The following is a 22,144-nucleotide window of genomic DNA, read 5'->3' as shown; positions in this document are numbered from 1 at the left end:
AGAATTTGGGGGAGGCGGGGGTTATTCAATTAATAAAAAAAAAATACCTCAGTGCCCTTATGGAAATCAAGGATCTGGAATATGCAAAAATTAACCCCTAATTTATATAAATTGTGCAACTTTTTATCATTAAAATTTCAATAAATAATCATTATTCATTGCACCAATGACAGATTTATAAACCCACTCATTAAATTTGCTCTTCGATACTCCGCATTACTTTAACTGTTTTCCAATTTGGTAATATAAATCCGGTTGTTCGACAGTAAAATACTTTGTTCTCATTTGGTATTTGGGCAATAATGAACTACAAACGTACGCTTTGAAGGCGAATTCATAGGCTTAAGCCAATTATAGCAATAATGGGAAATAATGATGTTTAATGTTGCATCACAGAGATCAACGTTCTAGCTGTGCCTGTATTGAGGGAAATGTAATATAGAAAGTTTATTTGGTTTATTATTTAAGAGGCATTACAAAGTAATTTGAATAAAGGAGGCAACTAAATAAAAAATTTCAAGCAAAAACAATTTTTTCCATCTCGATAGGAATTTCAACTTCACGAGTCTGCTTTTTTTGCTCATTTTCCTGCCAAAACTTATCTTTTTTTTTAAACTTTTCTTTAAAAAGTTAAAAAGTATTTAAATTTTTATAGAATTATTGCGTCTCATAAGGTCAAAAAATTTTGAATAACAGAAAAATGACACGGAAGGAATTCATAAATGTAATTAATTTCGTCAACTTTGATAAAACTAATTAATTAACTCAATTTCAAACTTAATGAAATGACAGATAAGCAACAATGAAGTACGTTTTGTCTTAATGTGAATGAATGGGCCGAGATTGACAATGAGTGGCATGTTTCGGTGTTTTGGTTCTAAAGGAAAGCACGCTTGCTCCGTCTGCTGATTAATTTGAGACAGCTTTTTGCACTCACGAGAGACTCGCACCCCCATCGCCGCCCACCAAGTTTGCGCGCGCCAACAATTGCGGCGGCCTCTCAAGAGAGACAGAGACTCGCACGGGCGCGAGGCTTTCACGCCTCGCTGTTTTCCGAGCGGAAACCACTCCGTGAGAAAGCACAAATCTCGCCGCCGCTATAGCAGGACCGGATTAACGCGTCCGACGCGTACTTGTTGCCTTTTGCCAACTTTTTCTTTTGACTTCCCTCGAAAATCGTCAGCACTCCACTTCGAGTGCAAGTTGAGTTTCTGTTATTTTGGTTTGAATCTTCGATGAAAGCAAAGAAATTAATTAAACTTCAGCAATTTCCTGTTCAATCGTTCCAGAAAATTAAATATAATTGAAAACCTTCATTGATTTTAAAACAGAATGAAATCTTATAAAAAATTATATTCTTTGCTCAGTTGGTAAAAAAAAGATGTAAATTCTAATATAAATGAAAACATAGAAAGACAATGAAATTATATGTGAGAATTTTTTTACATTTAACGCATAAATTTTAAGTTAGTTCACAAAAGAAACACCAAAGTTTCCAAATTAACAACGTGTAAAATATTGAAAATTTCACAATTATTTTGTGTTGCAGGTTATGACAGGAATTTGAGTGAATGCACGGCAAGGGGTACCTGGAGGAGCCCCTGCGAGTGCCCGCGGGGGCTCCGTACGAATGGTACACGACGACGACACCAGCGGCGCCACATGTCACGCAGAATCACGTGCCTCCGCGGCGTCTGGCGTCGGCCGAGACGCCGCCGTCCAAAAACGGCTGCTTCTGCTGCGAGGGGCTCCTGGGCCCCTCGGGGGCCCCGGCCCCGCACGCCGGCGACGCCGAGGACGGCTTCGGGGGCGTGGTGACCAGCATGACTGGTGGCGCCGTCGGCAGGCGACGCGCCTACGAGGAAGACGCCCCCGCCGGTGGCGGCTGTTGCTGCGTGTCCGAGGGCAGTGCCGCCCCCGACCAAGACCCCGGGTGTTGCCGACCGGCGGCTTTGCTCCTTCTGCTCGTCGCCCTCCTCACACTCTTCCTGCTCGTCAGCGGCGCCATCCTCTACACAAATTGTGAGTCCATTTTTCTGATTTCTGATCTAATTGTAAGAAGAGAGTTTGTAGTTTTTCTTATTCAATTCTTTATTTTTCTTCACTTCCATAATCCTCACCTCTCGATAGTCAATTTCTTCAAACAAATATATTATTTGAGTTTTTGTTATTAATTTTTCCAAATATGGAGAGCCGATTGTTGGGAGGGAAAATTTGAACCGTTCGTTGGAAAAATGGCGCGACTTGTAGTTACATCTGAAATACATGAAATACAACTTTTTGGTTTCAGTCGGTTTACAAAGTTTTCTTTCTGTATTAACATTTTCACTATTATTTTATATCCATCAATATTACGTGTAAATTATTGATTTTATTGTCAAATTATTAGCACAATTAAAGAGAAATCTGAGAAATAGATAATTTTATCATTGAATTTCAAATTTATGCTCAATAAATCTTCCTGCTTTTTTTTCTAGCTTTAAATTTTCATGTTTTTAAATAAATTGCGTTTAGTGATAAAATAATTATCCTTTTTTTAAGGAGGGATTTTTTGCTTTTTAAGTATCAGTTGAAAGTTTGTATTTTAAGATTTATACAAAAAATGACTAGACTACTTTTTGTTGAGAGTTGGGTCGGGTCGGGCATGGGACGAAGGGTCGAGAGCAAATCGCCTACTTCATTATACGAGTGCGGAATGTATGTCAAGAGGGCGTGGAGACGACAAGCTCTTTTGACTTCTGAGCAAGCAATAAAATATGACGGCAGACGGAGCAGGAGCAGATAATTGCGAATCGGCTTTCAGCTCGAGAGGAGAGCATTAATATATCATCAGCTCTTTTTCTCTGCCTCCTCAATTAACACCCGCTCCAGTGGTGCTTTAGTTAAATTTATTATAATGGTCTCACCACTTCTCGAGATTGATTGCTTGCAAATAATGAAAGGAAATTTATAATTGCATTTAGCAGAAATCATCAAAAACCATTAAATTATATCGATTCAAAGAAATAGGTTAATTTGTTGTATGGTTCAGGTTGAAGAAAAGAACAAGCGTAAATTGTTTTTAATATCTGCTTAAAAACATAATTACGAGAAAATGTCATTTTGTTAATCGGTTTTTCCCTCTAGTTCTTTATGAATTTAAAAAATGGCTCAGGAAGACAAATATTTTAGTTTGTTGTCGGGAAATAAATCTGTCCCGGATGCTAAGATTAATTATTTAATTCATAATTATTTTGGTTGGGGTAAATAGAATTAATAGACACAATTTTTACTTACTTTCAAAGGTTTGATGTAATTATTTGGCCTTATTCTTTGCACATATTACAAAACGCAACTGTGCCACTTGGCTTCACATAAAAGACTCATCTATCAATGTTGCTGCTCTGTCACCTGATGCCCTGTCTGTCTCTCAGCTGCGGCCACGAATGGTGCAGCAAGCACCATCAGTGGTCGCGCGAGGAAGTGCCGGTTTTACCCCGACACCTCCCCGGCCGAGAGGAGACAAGATCATCGGTGACATGAGGACAACAATTTAGTTTTTCAAAGATACACATTTTCAATAGAACACATAAATTGAAAGATACATTTTCAATTGAGCACAACTTAAAAGTAAAGATACATTTATTTATTGTTGTTTATTCCTGTCCGACAAATATTACATACATGTTATATGCACAGATCACAAAGAAAAATTGAGATAACAATTTTTGGGAGGGAAATGTTTTTGGACAAGAAAAGGCGCCGCCTCTAGCAAACATTTTGCTAAAACACTCGAAATCAAGAAGAAGTCTCATGCCGAAACGAGCCTCAATGGGGAGGGAAAATCACATTTGGGGGAAATCACTGGTCAAAGTTCCGCCACAGGTACTCTTTGCAGAGGGCTGGGAACTGGTCCACAGGGCAGTCTTTCAGGGCGGCCGGAAGGTCATTCCAGGGCTCCACTACCCTGAAGGAGAAGACGCTCTCGGCGAATTTGGTCCGAATGGTGGCCGGTTGCAGCTTGGGGTGCTGCGGGTCATCTCCTCGGAGCGGCCGGCGCTCGGTGATGCGCGCCATGGCATCAAAGTCGGTGGCGCCGCTCAGGCACCGCTTGAAGAACACCAGGTCGGTGTGTTGCAGGTGCATGGCCATCGGCATCATCCTCTGCTCGAGAGGCGGCGGCAGGTGGCGGCCGTGGATGAAATGGAGCCCATGCCGGTGCACTCGCTCGAGCTTCTGCAGGTTCTCCACAGTGGTCGGGTGCCAGGCGGGCAGTCCGAAGGTCATCAGAGGTTGGACGAGCGCCTGATATGCCAACCTTTTGACCCTGGGGGTGCACCCTTGAAGGTTGCGGCCGACGAAACTGAGCCTCTGAGCGGCCTTGGCGCGCACTGTGTCGGTGTGCACGCTCCATCGCAGGTCACTGGACACGTGGACACCCAGGAGCCGCTGGCGGTCGACGTACTCGAGGGCCGCGCCATCAATGGTGTACTTGAAGTATAGAGGGGTGTGGGCGTGGGTGATGTCCATAACCTTACACTTTTTGGGGTTGAGGGCCATGCCGTTGTTGTGGCACCAGATCTGGACATCGTCCAGGTCTGCTTGCAGGGCGTCGGCGTCCTCGGGGGTGGCGACAACACGCGAGAGGGTGGCGTCGTCGGCGTACTGGAAAATTTGGGTCCTCACCGAGGTGGGGAGGTCCGCCACAAAGACGTTGAAGAGCAGCGGCCCAAGGACGCTGCCCTGGATGACGCCCGAGGGGACTTCGGTGGGCTCGGAACGCGCTCCGTTGAACTGGACGAATTGCGTCCGGCCGACCAGAAAGCTCTCGAGCCACTTGAGCAACTTGCCCTTGATGCCGTAGTGCTCCAGCTTGGAGAGAAGGCGCGCGTGCGGAACCCGATCAAAGGCCTTCGACCAGTCGAGGAACACACAGTGGACGTGGGCGCCGCTCTTGGCGTCCAAGGCTGACGTCCACGAGTCGATGGCGCCGGTCAGAAGTGTGGTGCAGGAGCGTCTCTCGCGGAAACCGTGCTGAGTCGCCGGGATGACGTTCTGGCTCACGAGGAACTCGCTCAGCTTGTCCCGGACAAAGCGCTCCAGCGTCTTGCCGACCAGCGAGGTGATGCTGATCGGACGGTAGTTGTTGAGGTCGCGCTTGCTGCCATCTTTGTGGATCGGCGCCACAGATGCCATTTTCCACTCAGCAGGGAGGCCCTGTTCGAGCGACTTGTTGAAAAGGGCAGAGAGCGAAACGCAGAGGGCAAGGGCGCTGTTCTTGAGCAGCTCGGCGGGGATGTCGTCGGGGCCGGCTGCGGTGTTGGTTTTCACCTCCCGGAGCAATTTGTAGACGTCGGCGGGCGAGCAGGCCAGCTCGCTCAGGGTGGGCTGCGGCTCCGAGGGCTGCGTGGCGGGCGGGTTGCGGCGCAGGAAGGGGAAATTGTTGTCGTCCGGGCGAGAGAAATTGCCTTGGAAGACCTCACTGAAGCGTGCAGCCACCTCTTTTGGGTCAGAAATGGTCACCCTGCCCACGTCAAAACTCACCGCGTCGTTGGGGACGGTGGCCTTCGAGTTGATGTAGCGCCAGAACACCTTTGTGCCCTCGGCGCCGCGGCCCATCAGCCACATCCAGTCGTCTTTGGCCGCACGAAGGGCAGCTTGTGTCGTTCGGCGAGCCGCGAGATAGGCCTCTCTCGCCGCGCGCTGCTTCGTCTCCCGCCATCGGGAAAATAGGCCGTCACGAATGTCGATCAGCACCTTCACGTCCTTGGTGAGCCAGGGGAGGAGCCGCCTCTTGCCGCCCCCGGCCCGCCTCTTTGGCACATGTTGGTCGATGCACTCGGACACGATGCGCTTCCAGTTGGCCCACGCCTCGTCGATGTTGTCCGCCTGCTGCAACTCGGACAGCCGTTCGGTGAGCGCTTCGTTGAGTGCCGGCCAGTTGGCGCGTTTGAAGTCGGGGATCTCACGCAGCTCTCTCACAGTTCAATTGAGCACTGGAGGGTATTTGTGTTGAATTAATTTTGAGAAGTTAATTTTTTGTTGTTCAAATTAATTGGTTTGTGAAATTAAAATTTTAATTGTCGTATTCTTGGGGTGCGTTGCGCAAGAAATAGGAGTTGTTTCTCAGCAGTTTTCTCTACTTCCGCTGCTACCCAGGGCAGGCATTGCTTAAATGGGGTGGACGAGGCCCCGAAGCAAACTGGCTTTTCCCCCCCGGGACAACAGAAGCAGATATACCTACGAGTTGGAGATGCATTTTTTTTTTTTTTTTTTTGTAGTGGAGGAATGAAATGTGGTTTGGAGAACCAAAATTGAGAAGGACTGAACTCCAATTTTTTGCGCAAAGCAATGATTTGAGCGAGTTGAAAATAAATTTGTGTCATGCATTTGTTTGTGTTGTTTTACATTTTAATTTTTGGATTTGCCGAAAGTACAGTTTGTTCGTGAATTTTGATTGATGGTTTTGTGTTTTATTTGTGTATTTTGTGATCGGTTTAATTTAATTTGTTGACGAGTGTTTAAATCTAAAAAAGGGGTTAAAAAGTGCTCTTAACCCTCAACATTGATAAATTGAATTTAGGGGTGAGCTCAGAGGGAGCCGTGGGCGCTTAAGGCGCTATTGTGGCTGAAAAGTAGAATTTGAATTTAGTGTTTGTTTTTTTGTTTTTGTTAAATTGAAACAGAACCTTTGTGAATTAAATTTAATTGAACTACTCCCAAAACTAATTTACTAATTCCCTTTGTTTTTTTTTTCTATGATTTTTGCCTTAAGGAGGCAAATGTTCTATTTTGGAAAAAAAATTGTTTTGATTTGCATTTTTGGTAATTTAGAATTAGGGGTAGGAGTAAGGTGTTGGGGCGCGTTGAGCGAGAGTGAGATCCGTCACCGGAGCTGGTGAGGGTGGCTGAGCCGTTCTCTGCGCAAACAGGAGGTATGGGTGGCGGTAAAGGATGTACAGGATAAGGGCCAACAGGAGAGGCGAGATGTAACTGAAAGTTTGCACCGAAATGGTGTGCACGTCGGACCAGTCGAAGGTGGTGAGGTTGGTGTTTTGCAAATTGATCGAGATAAGGTCATTTGGAAGTTGGACGAACGGAGTAATATTGGCGACAGTATTGATCTGATGGAGGAAAATCGTGTCGGGAATATTGCTCCATTGATGCGGGATGAGGTGAGTCACTTCAAGAGAAGTGTTCGAAAGGAAGCAGGGAAAGGTGGAGTGGATTAGGGTGAGTGACCCTGCTTGAAGAGTGCACTGGCACGGAACTGTGATTCGAAGGGCAGTGGTCGCCTTGGTAATTTCGATGGTGTGCTTTTCTGTTGGACAAGAGAGAACGAGCGGCGCCGCGGGGTGAGTTATTGTGAAAATGTCGTTCTCCAATTTTGTGATCACCGTTTTTTGGGAGTCAACACATTTCAGGGGACAAGTTTGTTTTAAAAGGGCTAGAGTGGTTTGGGGCCCAAAAAGTGAAAAGAGGCATGAGTTGACTTGGGCTTCAATTTCGTAGCGTGTAGTAAGTGCAATTCGCGGAGTGGGGAAAGAAATAGCACGGTACATGTTCAACTCCCCCGGTCGTGTGCCTTGGGCCACAAAATCTGGGAGTTCAACTCTACAGGTTTTGGTTTGTAAGGCAAAAGGGTACGCAATGATTTTAAATGCTTTCCAGAGAGTTTTGGCGCGAGTCAGTGGCACTTTCAGCGTGAGCGTCGTTTCAGTGGCGTGTCTGGTGCACTGAACGAGCGATTCCCTGTAATAAAGGTTGAGGTGCAGGATGGGGATGGAAAGGACGACGTCGTGTGAACTCAGGGTCGCAGACAAGTTGGCCAACCGTGATCGGAGAGTGTCTCGAGGCACGATCGCCGGATCCAAGCGCCCTGAAGTGCACACTTCATCGAGTGATCTGGAAAAATCAAAGTGTATAGTATTCAGGTCAAAGATTTGTGCATGAATAATTAGTCGATACAAATCAATGAAGGTGGTGTACACGAAGGACAAGGTTGGCGTATTGGTTTTTACGAAATCAACAAGTTGATTCATTTTGTTAGTCAACTGATTGACGTGGTCAGTTACTGAGTTGCTAAATCTGTTAATTTTTTCATTGTTTGCATTGATTGTTTGGAAATTTTGTTTGAGTTCCTCATTGAGCGATTTCAACCTTGCATGCGTCTCACCACCATCCTGATAGGTATCAATTAGCGCTAAATCGCAGCACCAATTAAAGACTGACCCAAGCCAATGCAACCCCCTCCTATCTCTCAGCGTTTGGGACTCGAACTGAATGGCAAAATTCAGGTCGCGATCGAGCTTGGTCGATAGCGCCGAAATATTGGCAAACAGTGCGTATCCAGTTTGGTGTGCTTTTTCCGCTGGAGAGATAGGAGTAAAGGCCACAATTTTTGGGGCTTGGATCGTAATTGGGTGCTCGATTTGGAACAAGAGAGGGAACGATGAATCCACGACGATCTTGTCGACTTCGACGAAGTGCACGCCCGGGTGCAGGGCATGCGAGGTCTCCATACCGAGGGCCGGACTGCCAACGAGGGCGGCCAAGCCCAAACAGTAGAGGGCACAATGAATCAAGAGCATTCTGAAACTGAGAGAATTTTAATATTTTGTTTTTTGTCAATTAATTGAACTGGGGAAGTGTTTAAAAAAATTTGCGGATAAAGAATCCAATATAAAACTAGATTTTCTATTTTATATAAAACTAGATTTTCTATTTTATTTCTTGTGCTAGTTCTACTCCCTTTTTCTATTTTTGGCAAGTCTAATCTAGTTTTCTTTACTATATTTTTCTATACTATTTTTTTTTTTCTTGTCAAATCTATTTTTGTCTAAGCTACATTTTTTGCATGTAATATTCTACTTTCATCTATTTTCTTCTACTTTTTTTTTTGTATTTTTGTTTTAATTAAAAGACGCAAGATAAACTGACTGTTGTTAACCAGTTTTCTGCGTGTAATTCTTGCAGAGATTTTTCGCGGCAATGTTATCACGCAAGGGAAATTTGACTTTTGGTAGTCATTTTTGGGCGTGTTCACGCAGGAAGTTCTCTCTGCAAAAATAGGGTTTCATTCGTCGAATGTTGATGGGCTCGACGACATTGGGGCGGTTCAGTTTTTCTACCGCGTACGTTACTGGGGTGAGTTTTTTGACCACTTTTCGTGGTCCCAGCCAGTGACCAAGCAGTTTTTTGCTTAGCCTGGGCACTGAGAGGGGTGTGAAAACGGAGACTAAGTCGCCAGGGGCGAATTGAAGGGGTCGATGTTTTTGGTCAAATCGGACCTTGTCTTGTATTTGGTAGTGGTGATAGGAGTTGGCAATGATATTTTGCGCCAGACATAATCGGTTTCTCACTGTTTCTACAAAGTGGTTGTTTGCAGCGTGGTTGATGGGAATTTCGGCAGGGAAAAGAACTTGTCTGTTGAAGACCACGGCGTAAGGACTTTCTCCCATTGTGCGGTGGATAGACGTGTTCATTGCAAATTGGAGGTAACACAGTTTTTCATCCCAATCTTTTTGGTTGGGGGAGCAGTACTTCGCAATTATGCGTTTGGCAACGCCAACTTTGCGCTCTGCTCGCCCATTGGACATAGGAGAGTATGTGCTGATCCGGTGAATTTCGGCGCCAAGAGTTTTTGCGAGCTCTGTGATAAGCTCACCTGTGAACTCAGGGGCGCGGTCAAAGACGAGCTCCAAGAAAATGCCAAAACGGCAGACGAAGCGTTCAATCAAAAACTTAGCAGTTTCTTGAGCTGATTTGTTCCTGACGGCTTTCATTTCTGTCCAGGAGGTGCAGTAATCGACTGCAACTATCAGGTATTTTTTGCCTGACTTGCTCCTGACCAGCGGACCTGCGTGGTCGAAGGCTATTTTTGCAAAAGGTATTTGGCCTCTATTTACAGGTTGCAAGACTCCAGCCTTTTTTGTTGGTGGAGTGTTGTGTTTTTGGCACGTTTTGCATGATTTTATGTAACTTTTTACAGTGCTGACCATTCGCGGCCAAAAGTATCTCAGTTTCAATTTGTCATATACCTTCGCAAAGCCAAAGTGACCACCGTGTAGCTGGTTGTCATGAAAAATGCTGACAATGTCAATTTGCATTGATTTGGGAATGACAAGAAGCGTGGAACTTGATCGCTGCGAGGTCGAATAGCGGTGGAGGACTCCATCTTGCAGGCAGTAAGGTTTCGCTGCCCGCGCATGTTTGGAGCCGGCCCTGACAGGGTCTTGAAGGTAGTCAATAATATGTTTCAGGTCGTTGTCCTTTCTTTGTTCATCTCGTACGTGGGCGAGGTCAATGAAGAAGGTGGGAATTTCGATCAGCTCTTCGTAGCGGTTTTCGTCTAGCTCGACACGTTCGGTGTCATGGCGGCTGAGGAAATCGGCGCAAGAGTGATTTTTTCCCGAAATGTGGACCATTTTGAAGTCGAATTCTTGCAATCTCAACATTATGCGAGCCAAACGGCCGTAGGGATCGTTCAGGGTACTCAATTTGCAAATTGCGTGTGAGTCACTGATCACCGTGAAGGACAGACCATAAAGATAGTAGCGGAAGTGCAGCAGAGCCCAAATGAGGGCAGTTCCTTCCAGGGCCGCAGAGGCGAGGTTGCGCTCTGTTTTCAGGAGGGCCCTGGATGCATACGCCACAGGGTGACGGTGCCCTTCATGCAGTTGAGAGAGGCATGCGCCAAAAGCTACGTAGCTGGCGTCAACTTCGATAAATGTCTCTCGAGTGGGGTCGAAGTGCACGAGGAGTGGGGAGGTGCTGAGCGCTTCCTTGATTGCCACCAGGGCTTGTTCACACTCAGGTCGCCAAAGGAAAGGAGTGTCCTTTTTCAGGAGGCTGTAGAGCGGTGCTGAGATTGCTGCCAAACGGGGCAAACATTTTCGATAATAAGACACCATTCCAAGGATGCGTTGGAGACCCTGAAGGTCGGTGGGAGGGGCCGCGGCATGAATTGCTGCCGTTTTTTTGGCCAAAGGGTAGACGCCCTTTGTGGAGACAGTCCACCCGAGAACTTCCATTGCTTGAAATCCGATGCTGCACTTGTCAGGTCGAAACCGCAAGTTGGCATCATCGAAAATTTGGAAAAGAAGCTCAATGACACAGAGGAATGTGCTGAAATTTCGTGCCCAAAGGTACACGTCGTCAAGAAAATTGATGAGAAATTTCCAACGAAGGTTCAAAAGGAGAGTGTCAGTTAGACCCTGAAAGCGACCTGGGCAGATATGGATGCCAAAAGGTGCTCTTGTGAATTGGAAATGACCTGCACTGCAACTGAAAGCAGTGTACTTCCGAGAACCTTCCTCCAGAGGAATTTGGAAAAAGGCATTGAAAAGGTCGAATTGAGCCATGAAGGCTGCTGACCTGAAGGAAGCAATGACGTCATCCACTAACGGCAGGTAGTAAGCCGATTTGGCGCAGCGAGAATTAAGCACCCTGTAATCAACCACGAGCCTGGGATCCCCCCCCTTTTTTGGAATCAGGAAGGCAGGGGAGCTCCACTCAGATGTCGAAGGTTCGATTATGCCTGCTGCTAAAAGACGGTCAATTTCACGTCGCATTTGAATTTTCATTTGCTCAGGTTCCCTGTATGGTCTCAGGTTGACAGGTGGACCTTCAGGGCTCAGGGTAAGTGTGAGCTTGTTTGTACCTGGGAGGTCGGTAGCGCTGGTGGTAAATAAATGCGCATATTTACAAAGGGTAAACTTGATGCTGGCGAGCTGCTCAGCTGATAGCTCAGGATTTATTTGTACAAGGTCAATAGGGGCAGGAGGGGTATTTACAGGTGGGGTAGTGGGAGGAGCTTCCGTGGAGGGGCAAAAAGGCGAGGCAGGAAGCAGCGAGGCCGGGCCCCCGTTGGCGGATTGGGGAACTGGATTTGAACCCACGTCGCCATTTTGAAGGACCTTACGGGGGCTGCTACCCCCCCGGATGAAAGATTGTGGGGGCTCCACTTTGAAGCTCGGTGGCGGGGGTTTTGGAGATGCCGACCGCTCCGGGGTTGCGTGGGGTGCTTGATTTACACCCCACTCGCCGATGGGGGGCGGTACGGGTCCGGATGCCCCTTGGGGGTAGGCCTCGAGGAGGGCGACGTCAACCACTTTTGGAATGAGAACGCGCTGACCCGCGCAGTCGATGATGACGGAAAATTTAATCAAAAAATCGAGGCCAAGGAGAATTTGGTACCGGAAATTTGGGACCACTCGGAACTCATGCGTGAGGGAGCGGTCTCCGATTTGGAGTGTGAGGGGGCGAGTGCCATAAACAGGCAAAAAATTTCCTGACGCAGAGCGCAGAAAAGCAGTTGGAAATTGCAAAATGGCGCGCCGGTCGACCAAGGAGGCGTCAACCACAGACGCGGCCGCCCCTGTGTCGACGAGAGCGACAAGAGGGTGGTTTCCTAAATATACAGTAATGTGGAAGGCATGCGAGGGTGTTTGTACAGAGGAATGGGGTTGCAGGGAAAAAATTGGAAGGGAATCGGAAAAAGGGGTAGGAGGGGTGGTTTGATAGGAGGGGTGGATGTGATTTTTACAAGGAAAAATTAGGGGTGAGTTTGGGAGGTCCGGCTCGGGGCCAGCCGGCCTCCTTAGCCGTTTCCCAATTGAGCTTTAAGGGATCGATTTTCTTCTTGCAAAAGTGCAACCTGGCGAGTGAAACACTTTTCTTCAACGTGCCCTTTGCGTTTGCAAAAGTTGCACGTAGGGCGATTTTGCTGTCGCTGTAAATTCATAGTGTGCAACTGCTGTGTTAAAGCAGTAATTTGCGCCTGCATTTCAAGCTGCTGCTGTTGCTGAGCAGACGGCGCGTAAGACGAGACCGAAGACGGAGCTGAGAATTGCGCACGGCTCGGCACGGGGGACGCCATCAGGGACGGTATGGCGCTGTGCGATCCGTGAGAAATGGCCGCGACTGATGGAGCTGATGGCGGGAAAGGAAAATCGGCTGATGAATGTGCAAGCGCTGCTATGTATTTTTCGTGTCGCGCGCGGCGTGCTAATTTTTCGTAAATTCGCTCGGTTTCTGAATCGAGGGCATCGGACTGGGCTTCCTCAGTGTCGGAGTCGCTGTCAAATAAAATTGGTTTCTTTTTCTTCTTTTTTGGGGTGGAAGTTGAGGGTGGAGCGAAGCTGTCGCTCGCGAGCTGCATGAGGCCACTAATTGTGGTGCATTTATCAATTAATTCGCGGAGGGTGAGAGGAGTGGCACCTAATTTGCGAATTACTGAAGGTTGCAAATTTTTCATGATCCGAAGCACAAGGGCATTTTCAGGGAGGTTTGGCGCGATGGTGCGCGAATATCGGACCATGTCATTTATGTAGTTTTCAGGATTTTCGCCTGGCTGTTGTTTCCGCGTCGCGAGATAGTGCTCGGCTTGCAGTTTTGCATTTGGGGAAAAACGGTCCTCAAAATCTGTGAAAAACTCATCGAGAGTTTTTGCTGCATTGCTGGGGTTGTCGAGGTAGGCATCAGCCCACAAGGATGCGTCGCCGCGGAGTGTGATTTGGAAAAACTGCAGGGCTTTGGCATTATCCCAGTTGTAAATAGCTTTGTGTTTTTTAAACATTACAATGTGGGCTCGAGCGTCTTCAGCGGCGTTTGGCGCGCCGGTGAAGGTGATGGGCAGAGAGGTCGGATTACTGGTCGCCATATTGGACGCTTGGTCGGCGTCGTCTGCTATGTCTGCAAAAGGCAATTCGCGAAACGCGTTGATAATTTTTGAACGCGCGCGAGTGATAGCTCCTGAAGGCGGGGTATTTTGGGCAACTGCTCGATTGGCTCGATTTTCGGCGGTGGGGCGACCGAGCATCAAATTTATTATGGCCTGGCAACGATCGAGTCGCTCGAAGACTGGGAGGATGCCGCACGGGTCATTCATGAACTGAACCAAAAATTAGAGGGAAATGCACGCGGGGCCCATTTGCGGGGATCGGGCGAGAAAATTTTTGGGGTCGCGGGGGTGTTTGTTGGGCGCCATTTGTCGGGAAATAAATCTGTCCCGGATGCTAAGATTAATTATTTAATTCATAATTATTTTGGTTGGGGTAAATAGAATTAATAGACACAATTTTTACTTACTTTCAAAGGTTTGATGTAATTATTTGGCCTTATTCTTTGCACATATTACAAAACGCAACTGTGCCACTTGGCTTCACATAAAAGACTCATCTATCAATGTTGCTGCTCTGTCACCTGATGCCCTGTCTGTCTCTCAGCTGCGGCCACGAATGGTGCAGCAAGCACCATCAGTGGTCGCGCGAGGAAGTGCCGGTTTTACCCCGACATTGTATTACTTTGATACCATCGATCGATTCTTAATTGGTGATTTTTTTTTAAACCTTATTTGATAATTAATAAATCTTTATCTTATATTTTTCTTCTACTCATTTTAAGAACACTGAGATTTGTCTGTCATTATTTTGTTTATAAATTTTGATAGAAATAATCTGTGAAACTTTTGTGATTGCTTTTCGCGGAAAATAACAAGACGTGCGGAATTCTGATTATTTTGCATTCAAATGAGAAAAGTTTTTTTGTGTGGATTGTTCGTCGGCGCCGGATATGACATGGACACGAGTGGAATAATAAGAGCGACGCTTGTTTTGTGCGTCGAATGCAAAAAAGAGCCGGCACGGAATAATTTTATTTTCGGCGGAGAAAAAATCCGCGTGTTTTTGCGAGAGGACGCGAAAATTATATTGCTTGCTGACTGCGTGGCCAAATTGAATTCGCTGTTGATGAAGCCTTTTGCTTTTGCGTTTGTCAAGAGAGGGCCGCTCCATTCATTAGCGATTAAAAGGGCGCGCCCTTCATTAGGGGAGTTGCTGCGACATTTTTCGACCTTTTGTGCCCAAAGCGGCTAAAGTTCACTTTATTGCCGCGCGGAAACAATGCGTCTCGCCAAGGTGGAAACCCCACTCGGCCCAATTGTTGAGGACCCTTTGTTCTGCCTTGTTTACGGTTGTGTGCAGCCTTAATCGATTTTGCGTTGTTTGAGACAAAAAATTGCACAATCGCCCTCGGCCTTCATTAAAATGCAAAAAAAAAAATGCATAAATTTCCATGAAATTGTTAAAATATTTGGATTTATTTTAATATTTAAAATTATTTATTTCCCCTTTGATCAATGGAAGCAATAAAAATATTAAATTAACAATTTTTTTAATATTTTTTTTAGTTAACACAGATTGTAAAACATTTAATTTTGGTCCTGCTTTAGCTTCATTTTATCATGAACAATCAAAATAATTTCTATTGGTGTTTATTTGTGCAAATTGCTTCATCGCATTGTTTATATTCAATTGTTGTAAACAATTTATGTAAAAAAAAATTTTGGACTATCAAGAATTTTGCTAAAACTTCCGAGATCTTAACGTCAATAAGTTTAATTCAAAACTAGACATAAATTTGCAGATATTGAAAATTTGAAATAAAATAGTAATTATATCAAATAAATTAATATTTTTTTTACTATCTCTTTACAAATTTGCGTGGTTTCGACAAAATTTTATTCAAAATTGGTTCAAATTAATAGCAATTTTCATAAGAAATTGACATCAATGAGAATCATATAATGGTTCTGAATAATCGAGTAAAATTTTACAATTTTGTTGAATAAATTGATTTTATTATGTTCTCTATTCCCCTAAAATATAAATTTTTGAATTTACAAAAAATATTAAATCTTGTGAAAAATACATTTCGATGAATATTTTTGTATTTATTTCAAATTGTAGCCAGATTTTCAAGCGTTGTAGATTCAATTATCAATTTAAATTTTAACTACAAAATTAATTTGTTCCTTTTAAACTTTATAAAAGAAACAAATTTATATCATTTTTATGGAAACTTTTTTATTTAAGTGAAGAAATGCAAAGAAAATAAATTAGTTGACCATTTAAAAGTAATTTCAAATATCCTTTCATTTTTCCAAGTTAATTTTGTGTAATCTTGAACAAATTTAACGTTGGTCTAATTTTTTTATATTTTCGTTTCAGATTTGAATTTGAAGCCGCGGCCACATCTGCACCAAGGTGAGTACCATCTATCTATTTATTTATTCCATCTCTCTGCCGTAAGTTCTTCTCTCAAGGCGGCGAAATTCGCCTCCTCTCGCACTTTAATTGCACGCCAGTTTTCATTTCGGCGCGGTTTGTGTGAGCGCGCGAACCGGCCAGGCTTTGCGTCTAATCTGCGGACGGACGTTTGCGGCCCAATAGCATTTTGCGACCGCCGTAATCCTCGCTTATTTATGATCTGTGTTGCTTACCCGGCCCACGTGGACGTAGATTAATGCGGACGGGATTACTCGTCATCCTTGGGGTGCACCCTTGCCTGCACCGAAGAAAGAGGCTCTCAGATTTTCTAGCTGAAAAGAAGCAAAAAATAATAAATCCCGCAGATTTTTTTATTTCATTTTTTAACTTTTGAAACTCAGAGTAATTGCCAATGATATGTTTAATCAATTCTAAAAACGACCGACGAAATTAAAGTTCTTCTGAACTTTTTTCCGTCTAAAATTAATTTATACCTCAAAGGAAGTTGGTCCTTATTGATAAATCGTTAAAATTTTTGAAAGCTTTTGGCGGGAAAATGCGAAATCAGTTTTAAAGCTGAAGTGACTGACAATGAATTGTGTGATTTTTTTAGCAATTTCTAAGTCGTTCATGACTTTTTTCACCACCTTCTGAAGTAAATATGATTAAAAAAAAATTACAGGTGCAGGGCTTTAAAGAATTCAATTATTTTATTTCTTATGTTTATTTTTTAAGAAATCTGTGTACAATTTTTTTATAAAACACGTTTTTGTTTAGAGCTTCGTACCGGTCTCTGTATTTTAAAACGTCACAGCTTCGCCGAATCGAGGGCAAAGCGCCATAAAAAGAAGCTATATCTGAGCGGAAAACAAAAGTTTGTTTCCAACTCGCGCCGACAAATATAGCACTCGGGGCATTTCTCTCTACATTTTATTCCCCGTTCAGACAAGCAGAAGCGACTGCTTTTCATAATTATTATACGAAAGCGCCGAACGAACAAAATTTTTTTGCACACAAAAAAAAATCAGCAGAGTTGGTCGTCTGCTGACGCTTTTCTTTTTTTTTTTGCGTTTCCTCTCTCTCTGCGCGAGACTTTTCGTCATTTTATATTTGCAAACTTTTTGTTTGCTTTGTTGACGTTTCAAAAATTTTAAAAGCCGCTGGTTTGATTTTACCGGCCCTGAATTGTACGTTTATGCAATCGGCGGTGTTTGTTTTGGAAGCAATTAGACAGATCCCTCTTATCCGGCGTTTTCGAGTGATGCGAGATTTGATCGGCGGGACTTCAATTCCATCCATCACCGACAGCAAAGCAATTAGTTTTCAATCTGGCCGATGACAAAAGAGGAAATCTCATCCATCGTCCTCGTGCACGCGAGATTCGCCGTCTCCATTTCGCATTTCATTCGTTTTGACGGATGCGAAGTGCTGTCGAGAGGCCCTTTGTGAACGAAAAAACGTTTGTGTCGGTCGGTCCACTTTTATTGTACCAAAAGCACGCGGATTTGAGTGATTGTTAATCATCCAATGATAATCGCACCGTCCTTTCCCTTTCAATTAATTCATCCTTTTTCCTCTTCAATGTCATATCAAGTTAAATTTAAACTCATTTTCGGTTTAAAATCATCAGTTATTATTAAACTAAAAGATTTATTTTTTAAAAAGATTTTGATAAATATTTTCTTCCAAATTAATTGAAATAATCCAAAAGAGTTTTTTTTTTTAAATTAAGGGAATTTAAAAAATTCATAGGAAATTGTCGACGATTTGTTAGGAAATAGGAATTAATTAAAAATTTAAAACTATTTCAATAAAAAACTCATTTTTTTTTTTGTAATTTTCTTTGAACTGTTATTCTTAGTTCAAATCAAAATCAGTTTACCTTATTAAGGCTTTTAATACACTTCAATCTGAACAAATAATTTTTAATGTCGAATATTCCACATTTTGTCAGTATTTAATTCTATGGAAATTAGATTTAATAAATTTTTTTTCATAGAAATTCATGAACTGACGGAAAAACTTTAAATAAATTATAAATTGCAGTAAAAAATTGAAAAATTAGCATTATTATTCTAGGTGTTTTTATTTTGAAATTCATTATAATCTTTAATAAATTGATGTAAAATTTTGTCAACTAGAAAGAATTCCTCTTTTTTCCCGTCGATTGAAGAAGAAATTACGTTCTCACTCTAGAGGTGAAATCAACTGTCTTGTATTGTGTATGGATAAAGAAATTCCAGCTATGAAGTATAAGAAGTTGGCGCGAGGATACAAGAAAGGTTCTCTCCGAGTTGATTTTCCACATTCTTTTGAGCGCTTAAATATTCAATCAAATTGGCGGTCACAAAGGTGGAAGAATCCGGCCCGGCGCCCCGAGCCACTTTTGCAGAGCGCCGGCTCCACAAAAGAAGAGAGCGAGGCGGCTTCAATTATGCAAAATACAGGTTTCTCTTTCGCTAAAAAGGACCATTGTGCGCTCGCGGAGAGTAGAGAGAAAAAGAAAAGCGAGGCGCACATTTTTGAAATAAGCATAGTAGTGCTGCACTCGCTCCTCGGAATGCACGTTAGTTTCGCTCGAGCGACAGAAAGAGAGCTAGAGAGAGACCCTTTTGGCCGATCAACCCCTACAAAGGACCCCTCCGGGCCGCGAGCATATGTTTAATCCATGTACAGTTCGACAACTCATACCATAACCTTAAAAATTGCAGATCATTCATGCAATTAGAAGTTAGTACAGCAAGATTCATTTAAGTTTTTATTGTAATTTTTATTCCTATTTTTTTCTGGGAATTTTCGGAAATAGAAAAGAAATTAAAATCTTGCAAAAAAAAAAACAGCAAGACCAATTAAGAAGCAAAATATTTAATAAAATATTAAAAATGAAATTTTTATACCAAAATCATGACTGGCGAATAAAGTCACTTTATTTTAGTTTTTAATTTGCTTATCAAAATGAATCCTGATGATAGATCTTTGCCGATTGAGTCATTATTATTCAAAATATTTGAGAATGAAAACAACTTCAATTTAAAGTTTATGGATTATTTTGAGTAATATTATGCGTTAATTTAAAAAGATTATAGCAATATTTGTTTTGATCAAACTGCTTAAAGAGGATGAAAACACCTTAGGGCAGCACAATCATCCACAAAAACTAATAGTTTGGACCATAGGGATCATTAAAATAACAAGAACATTGGAGGTCACCGCGTAAATTTTTGAGAAAAACGCATTTGAAATTAACATGGCTCGCTTATGTAAAATTTTCACTAAAATCGTTTGATTGCATTTTAAGTCAACAGTATTGCCTTTGGCAAGGGTTTGTGACCCACCAGCATGCTCCTTGACAACCCTGCTACAAATGTGGCACCAGAAAATTGGGGGTCACCGCGTAAATTTTTGAAAAAAGTTAAATTGAAGGTCGAAAAGCGTCGTTTTTTGCATTTTTCACGTTTCCGAGACAATTAAGCAAATTTTTGAACACTTTGATTTCATTTATATCTTCAATCAAATATCATGATAGTTAATATTTTGGTTTCTACAAAACCCTAATAATGAAAAAAAATCATATTTTTGAAAATCCAATATGGCCGTCTGAGATACACAAGGGTTTACTAAAACTGATGCCAAATTAATTAGGGTGAAGATTTTTTAATTTTCTCGGTGCGAGGTTGCAGCTAATGAACCAGTGTATCTTTTCTCAATGGTTACCAAGTTACTAGGTCAAAGGTCATTGACCCTGGCAAAAGGTCAAAATCTTAAGTGTTTTGCCCCTTTGAGATAGGCAACCTTACAAAAAATCCGAGATAGCCAAAAGATGCGGCATGTCATTTTGCGTCAGTGTGTAAATTTTCAGAATTTTTGAACAAGCAGCTTTGAATATATTAATGATTTTTAAATAGCGTCCGAACGACTGAAAATGATCTCTTCGGACGAGTTAAAAATTAGAAAACGAGGTTTTTTCATCATATTTAACACAAATTAAGTAGGTTTTTTTTGTATTAAATGTAGATTTGAAGGTTTTGAAAAATATTTGCTAGGTGTTTTCATCTACTTTAAATTATTGTATTTTTGATGAAAATTCTTTATTTTCAACATTTCCATCCAACTGTACAGGAATTCAATACACGGAATTGTATAAATTTGGCCGCAACTCGATAATAAAGACAGCGTGCATGAATATTCCGAGACTTATTTACCAACTTCCGAGGAAAGAGGGAGCAATTTGAGCTAATGGGGCGGTTTTCCGCGAAGCCAATCTATCGGATTGTGTGTGTGTCTGTCTGAGTACATAGAATATATGCATAAAGTCGCGGCGTGCTCTTTGTGATTGGAGCAATTTTGGAATCGCAGAGTAGAGACTGACAGCGGGTCGAAAAATAACCTGTTCAGCGAAACGAAGAGCTGCCGAGTCACGACACTTGGCGTGTTCTCTAATTCCCCTCAACACCGTGCACAGTGTCCTCGTTTGCTTCAAATTTGGAACAAGTAAAACGAGAACCGATTAAATTACAGGCTGTGAAAAAATTGAAATCGAATCTGGCATCATCAAGTTGATTCGTGCTCATCATAATAAAAAATACAAAAGTTTAAGTCCAGGTATTATCAATTTTCCATAATGAAAATTCATAAAAGAGCCAAAAATGATCCAAATTAAATATAACGAAAGGAAATTATCTATCAAAATAGTTATTGAAATGTAAATTTGATCTGTAATAAGACACTTTTTATAACAAGCTTTTTATTTTGCTGAGATAATGCAGTTCAAATAAGTTAACTAATATACCATCGATATTGTAAATTTCCAATTCAAATTAATTACATTTTAATGTTTATTGTATTTAAAGTTTATTGCTTTATTTATTTTGATGTTTCAGTGTGGAAAAATGTTTTAAGGAAGAGTTTTTTCTCTAAAAATAAGAATTTTCAATTTGCAAATTAATTTAATTTTTGCCACAATATTTCACAGCTCACGATATCTTCAAAAAACAAGAAATACAAGCAAGGAGGAAATAAAATGCTTAAAAATTAAGTAAATTTACAGTATAAAAGTATAATTGCGAATAATAAAGCCCTGCCAAATATATTTCCATTTTACTACATGAATTTAGTGAATCAGGATTTTTTTTTAAATATAGAAAAAGATTACCAGGAAAAATCATTGAGTTTTAAAATTAATGTCATAATAATTACAAATTCAATCCCAACAAATAGACTTAGGTGGAAATTATTCCTCTTTTATAAACTTTTTTATTACATTGGAGCAGAAAATCGCATTTAAAACACTTTTCTATAAGCACGAACAGAACAACTCTGCAGAATAATTCTCTCAGTGAATAAAGATCTTATATCTTTTTAAGTTCGCCATAACTTCTTCTTCTTCTTTTTTCACTTAGTTAATCATAATGAAGAAAACCGACCACGAGAGTAAAAAAATCTCGGAAGTTTTCATTAGAAACTTCTTATCTGCAGCTCTTTCCACTCTTGTTCTTGTATTTTATTTACAACCGCAGTTATAAGAAAAGTGCAAAGTACCGACGCGAGCAAGTAAGTGTGCGTTAATGAAAAAAGTATCAAGTGATTCATCCACGGCTAGGGCGTTGGCGCAAACTTGGCGCAGTTGGATTAAATTATGACAGTTTGCAAGTTGCGTCCGGGGAGCGCCTGCCGACCTCATCAAGGGGCGCACTATCCTAATAAGACCTCATGGCGCCGTCGGATAGATTTAATTAAGTGATACCTCGTAAATTAATTCTCCGGCGCCGTTTCGGAATTTATCTTTATACACCTCTCGGGTCCGTCAGTCTTTTCTAGTTTGAAAGGCAACCAAAAATTAATTTGCATTGACGCGCACTTTCGCAACTCACTTTTATTGCGAGCGAGAGAGAATAATTAGCGAGCCGGGAGTAAATTAATTAATTAGCGAGAATGACACACACGAGAGGGGGGTGTCTGGGAGGGAGCCGAAATTAGTTTCAGCTTTAATTAACGCACTTGTGCAATCAGATTACAGATTAATTTGAAATGAGAGATAAAGATGGAGGGAGGATTTTCACTAATTTTGTAATTCAAGGATTTGTTATCAAGTTAATGTGAAACCAAAGGAGTGGAAA

The 22,144-nt window shown here is 42.3% G+C and overlaps 2 protein-coding genes across 6 annotated transcripts in view; one reads left to right on the top strand and one right to left on the bottom strand.

Moving 5' to 3' along the window:
* LOC132204573 (agrin-like) overlaps positions 1 to 22,144 on the top strand; it is a 190,258-nt gene that overhangs the window by 45,677 nt on the left and 122,437 nt on the right. For all 5 annotated transcript variants that reach the window (XM_059633162.1, XM_059633161.1, XM_059633164.1 and 2 more), the window contains 2 exons: positions 1,550 to 2,022; positions 15,990 to 16,025. In XM_059633162.1, the coding sequence (XP_059489145.1) occupies positions 1,572 to 2,022; positions 15,990 to 16,025 (487 nt within the window). In that variant the 5' untranslated portion in view covers positions 1,550 to 1,571. The remainder of the gene's footprint in view (positions 1 to 1,549; positions 2,023 to 15,989; positions 16,026 to 22,144) is intronic.
* On the bottom strand, positions 6,634 to 14,277 carry LOC132204499 (uncharacterized). Its single transcript, XM_059633031.1, has 2 exons — positions 14,071 to 14,277; positions 6,634 to 8,577 (listed from the first exon to the last, which is right to left on the bottom strand). The coding sequence occupies exon 2, from the start codon at positions 8,568 to 8,570 to the stop codon at positions 6,816 to 6,818; it is 1,755 nt and encodes a 584-aa protein (XP_059489014.1). The 5' UTR covers positions 8,571 to 8,577; positions 14,071 to 14,277; the 3' UTR covers positions 6,634 to 6,815.

This window comes from Neocloeon triangulifer, unplaced genomic scaffold, assembly GCF_031216515.1.
Source record: "Neocloeon triangulifer isolate White Clay Creek 2 clone unplaced genomic scaffold, ASM3121651v1 ptg000022l, whole genome shotgun sequence".
Taxonomy (NCBI): domain Eukaryota; kingdom Metazoa; phylum Arthropoda; class Insecta; order Ephemeroptera; family Baetidae; genus Neocloeon; species Neocloeon triangulifer.
The sequence above is the reverse complement of the archived record's forward strand: the minus strand, read 5'-3'. Positions and strand labels throughout refer to the sequence as shown.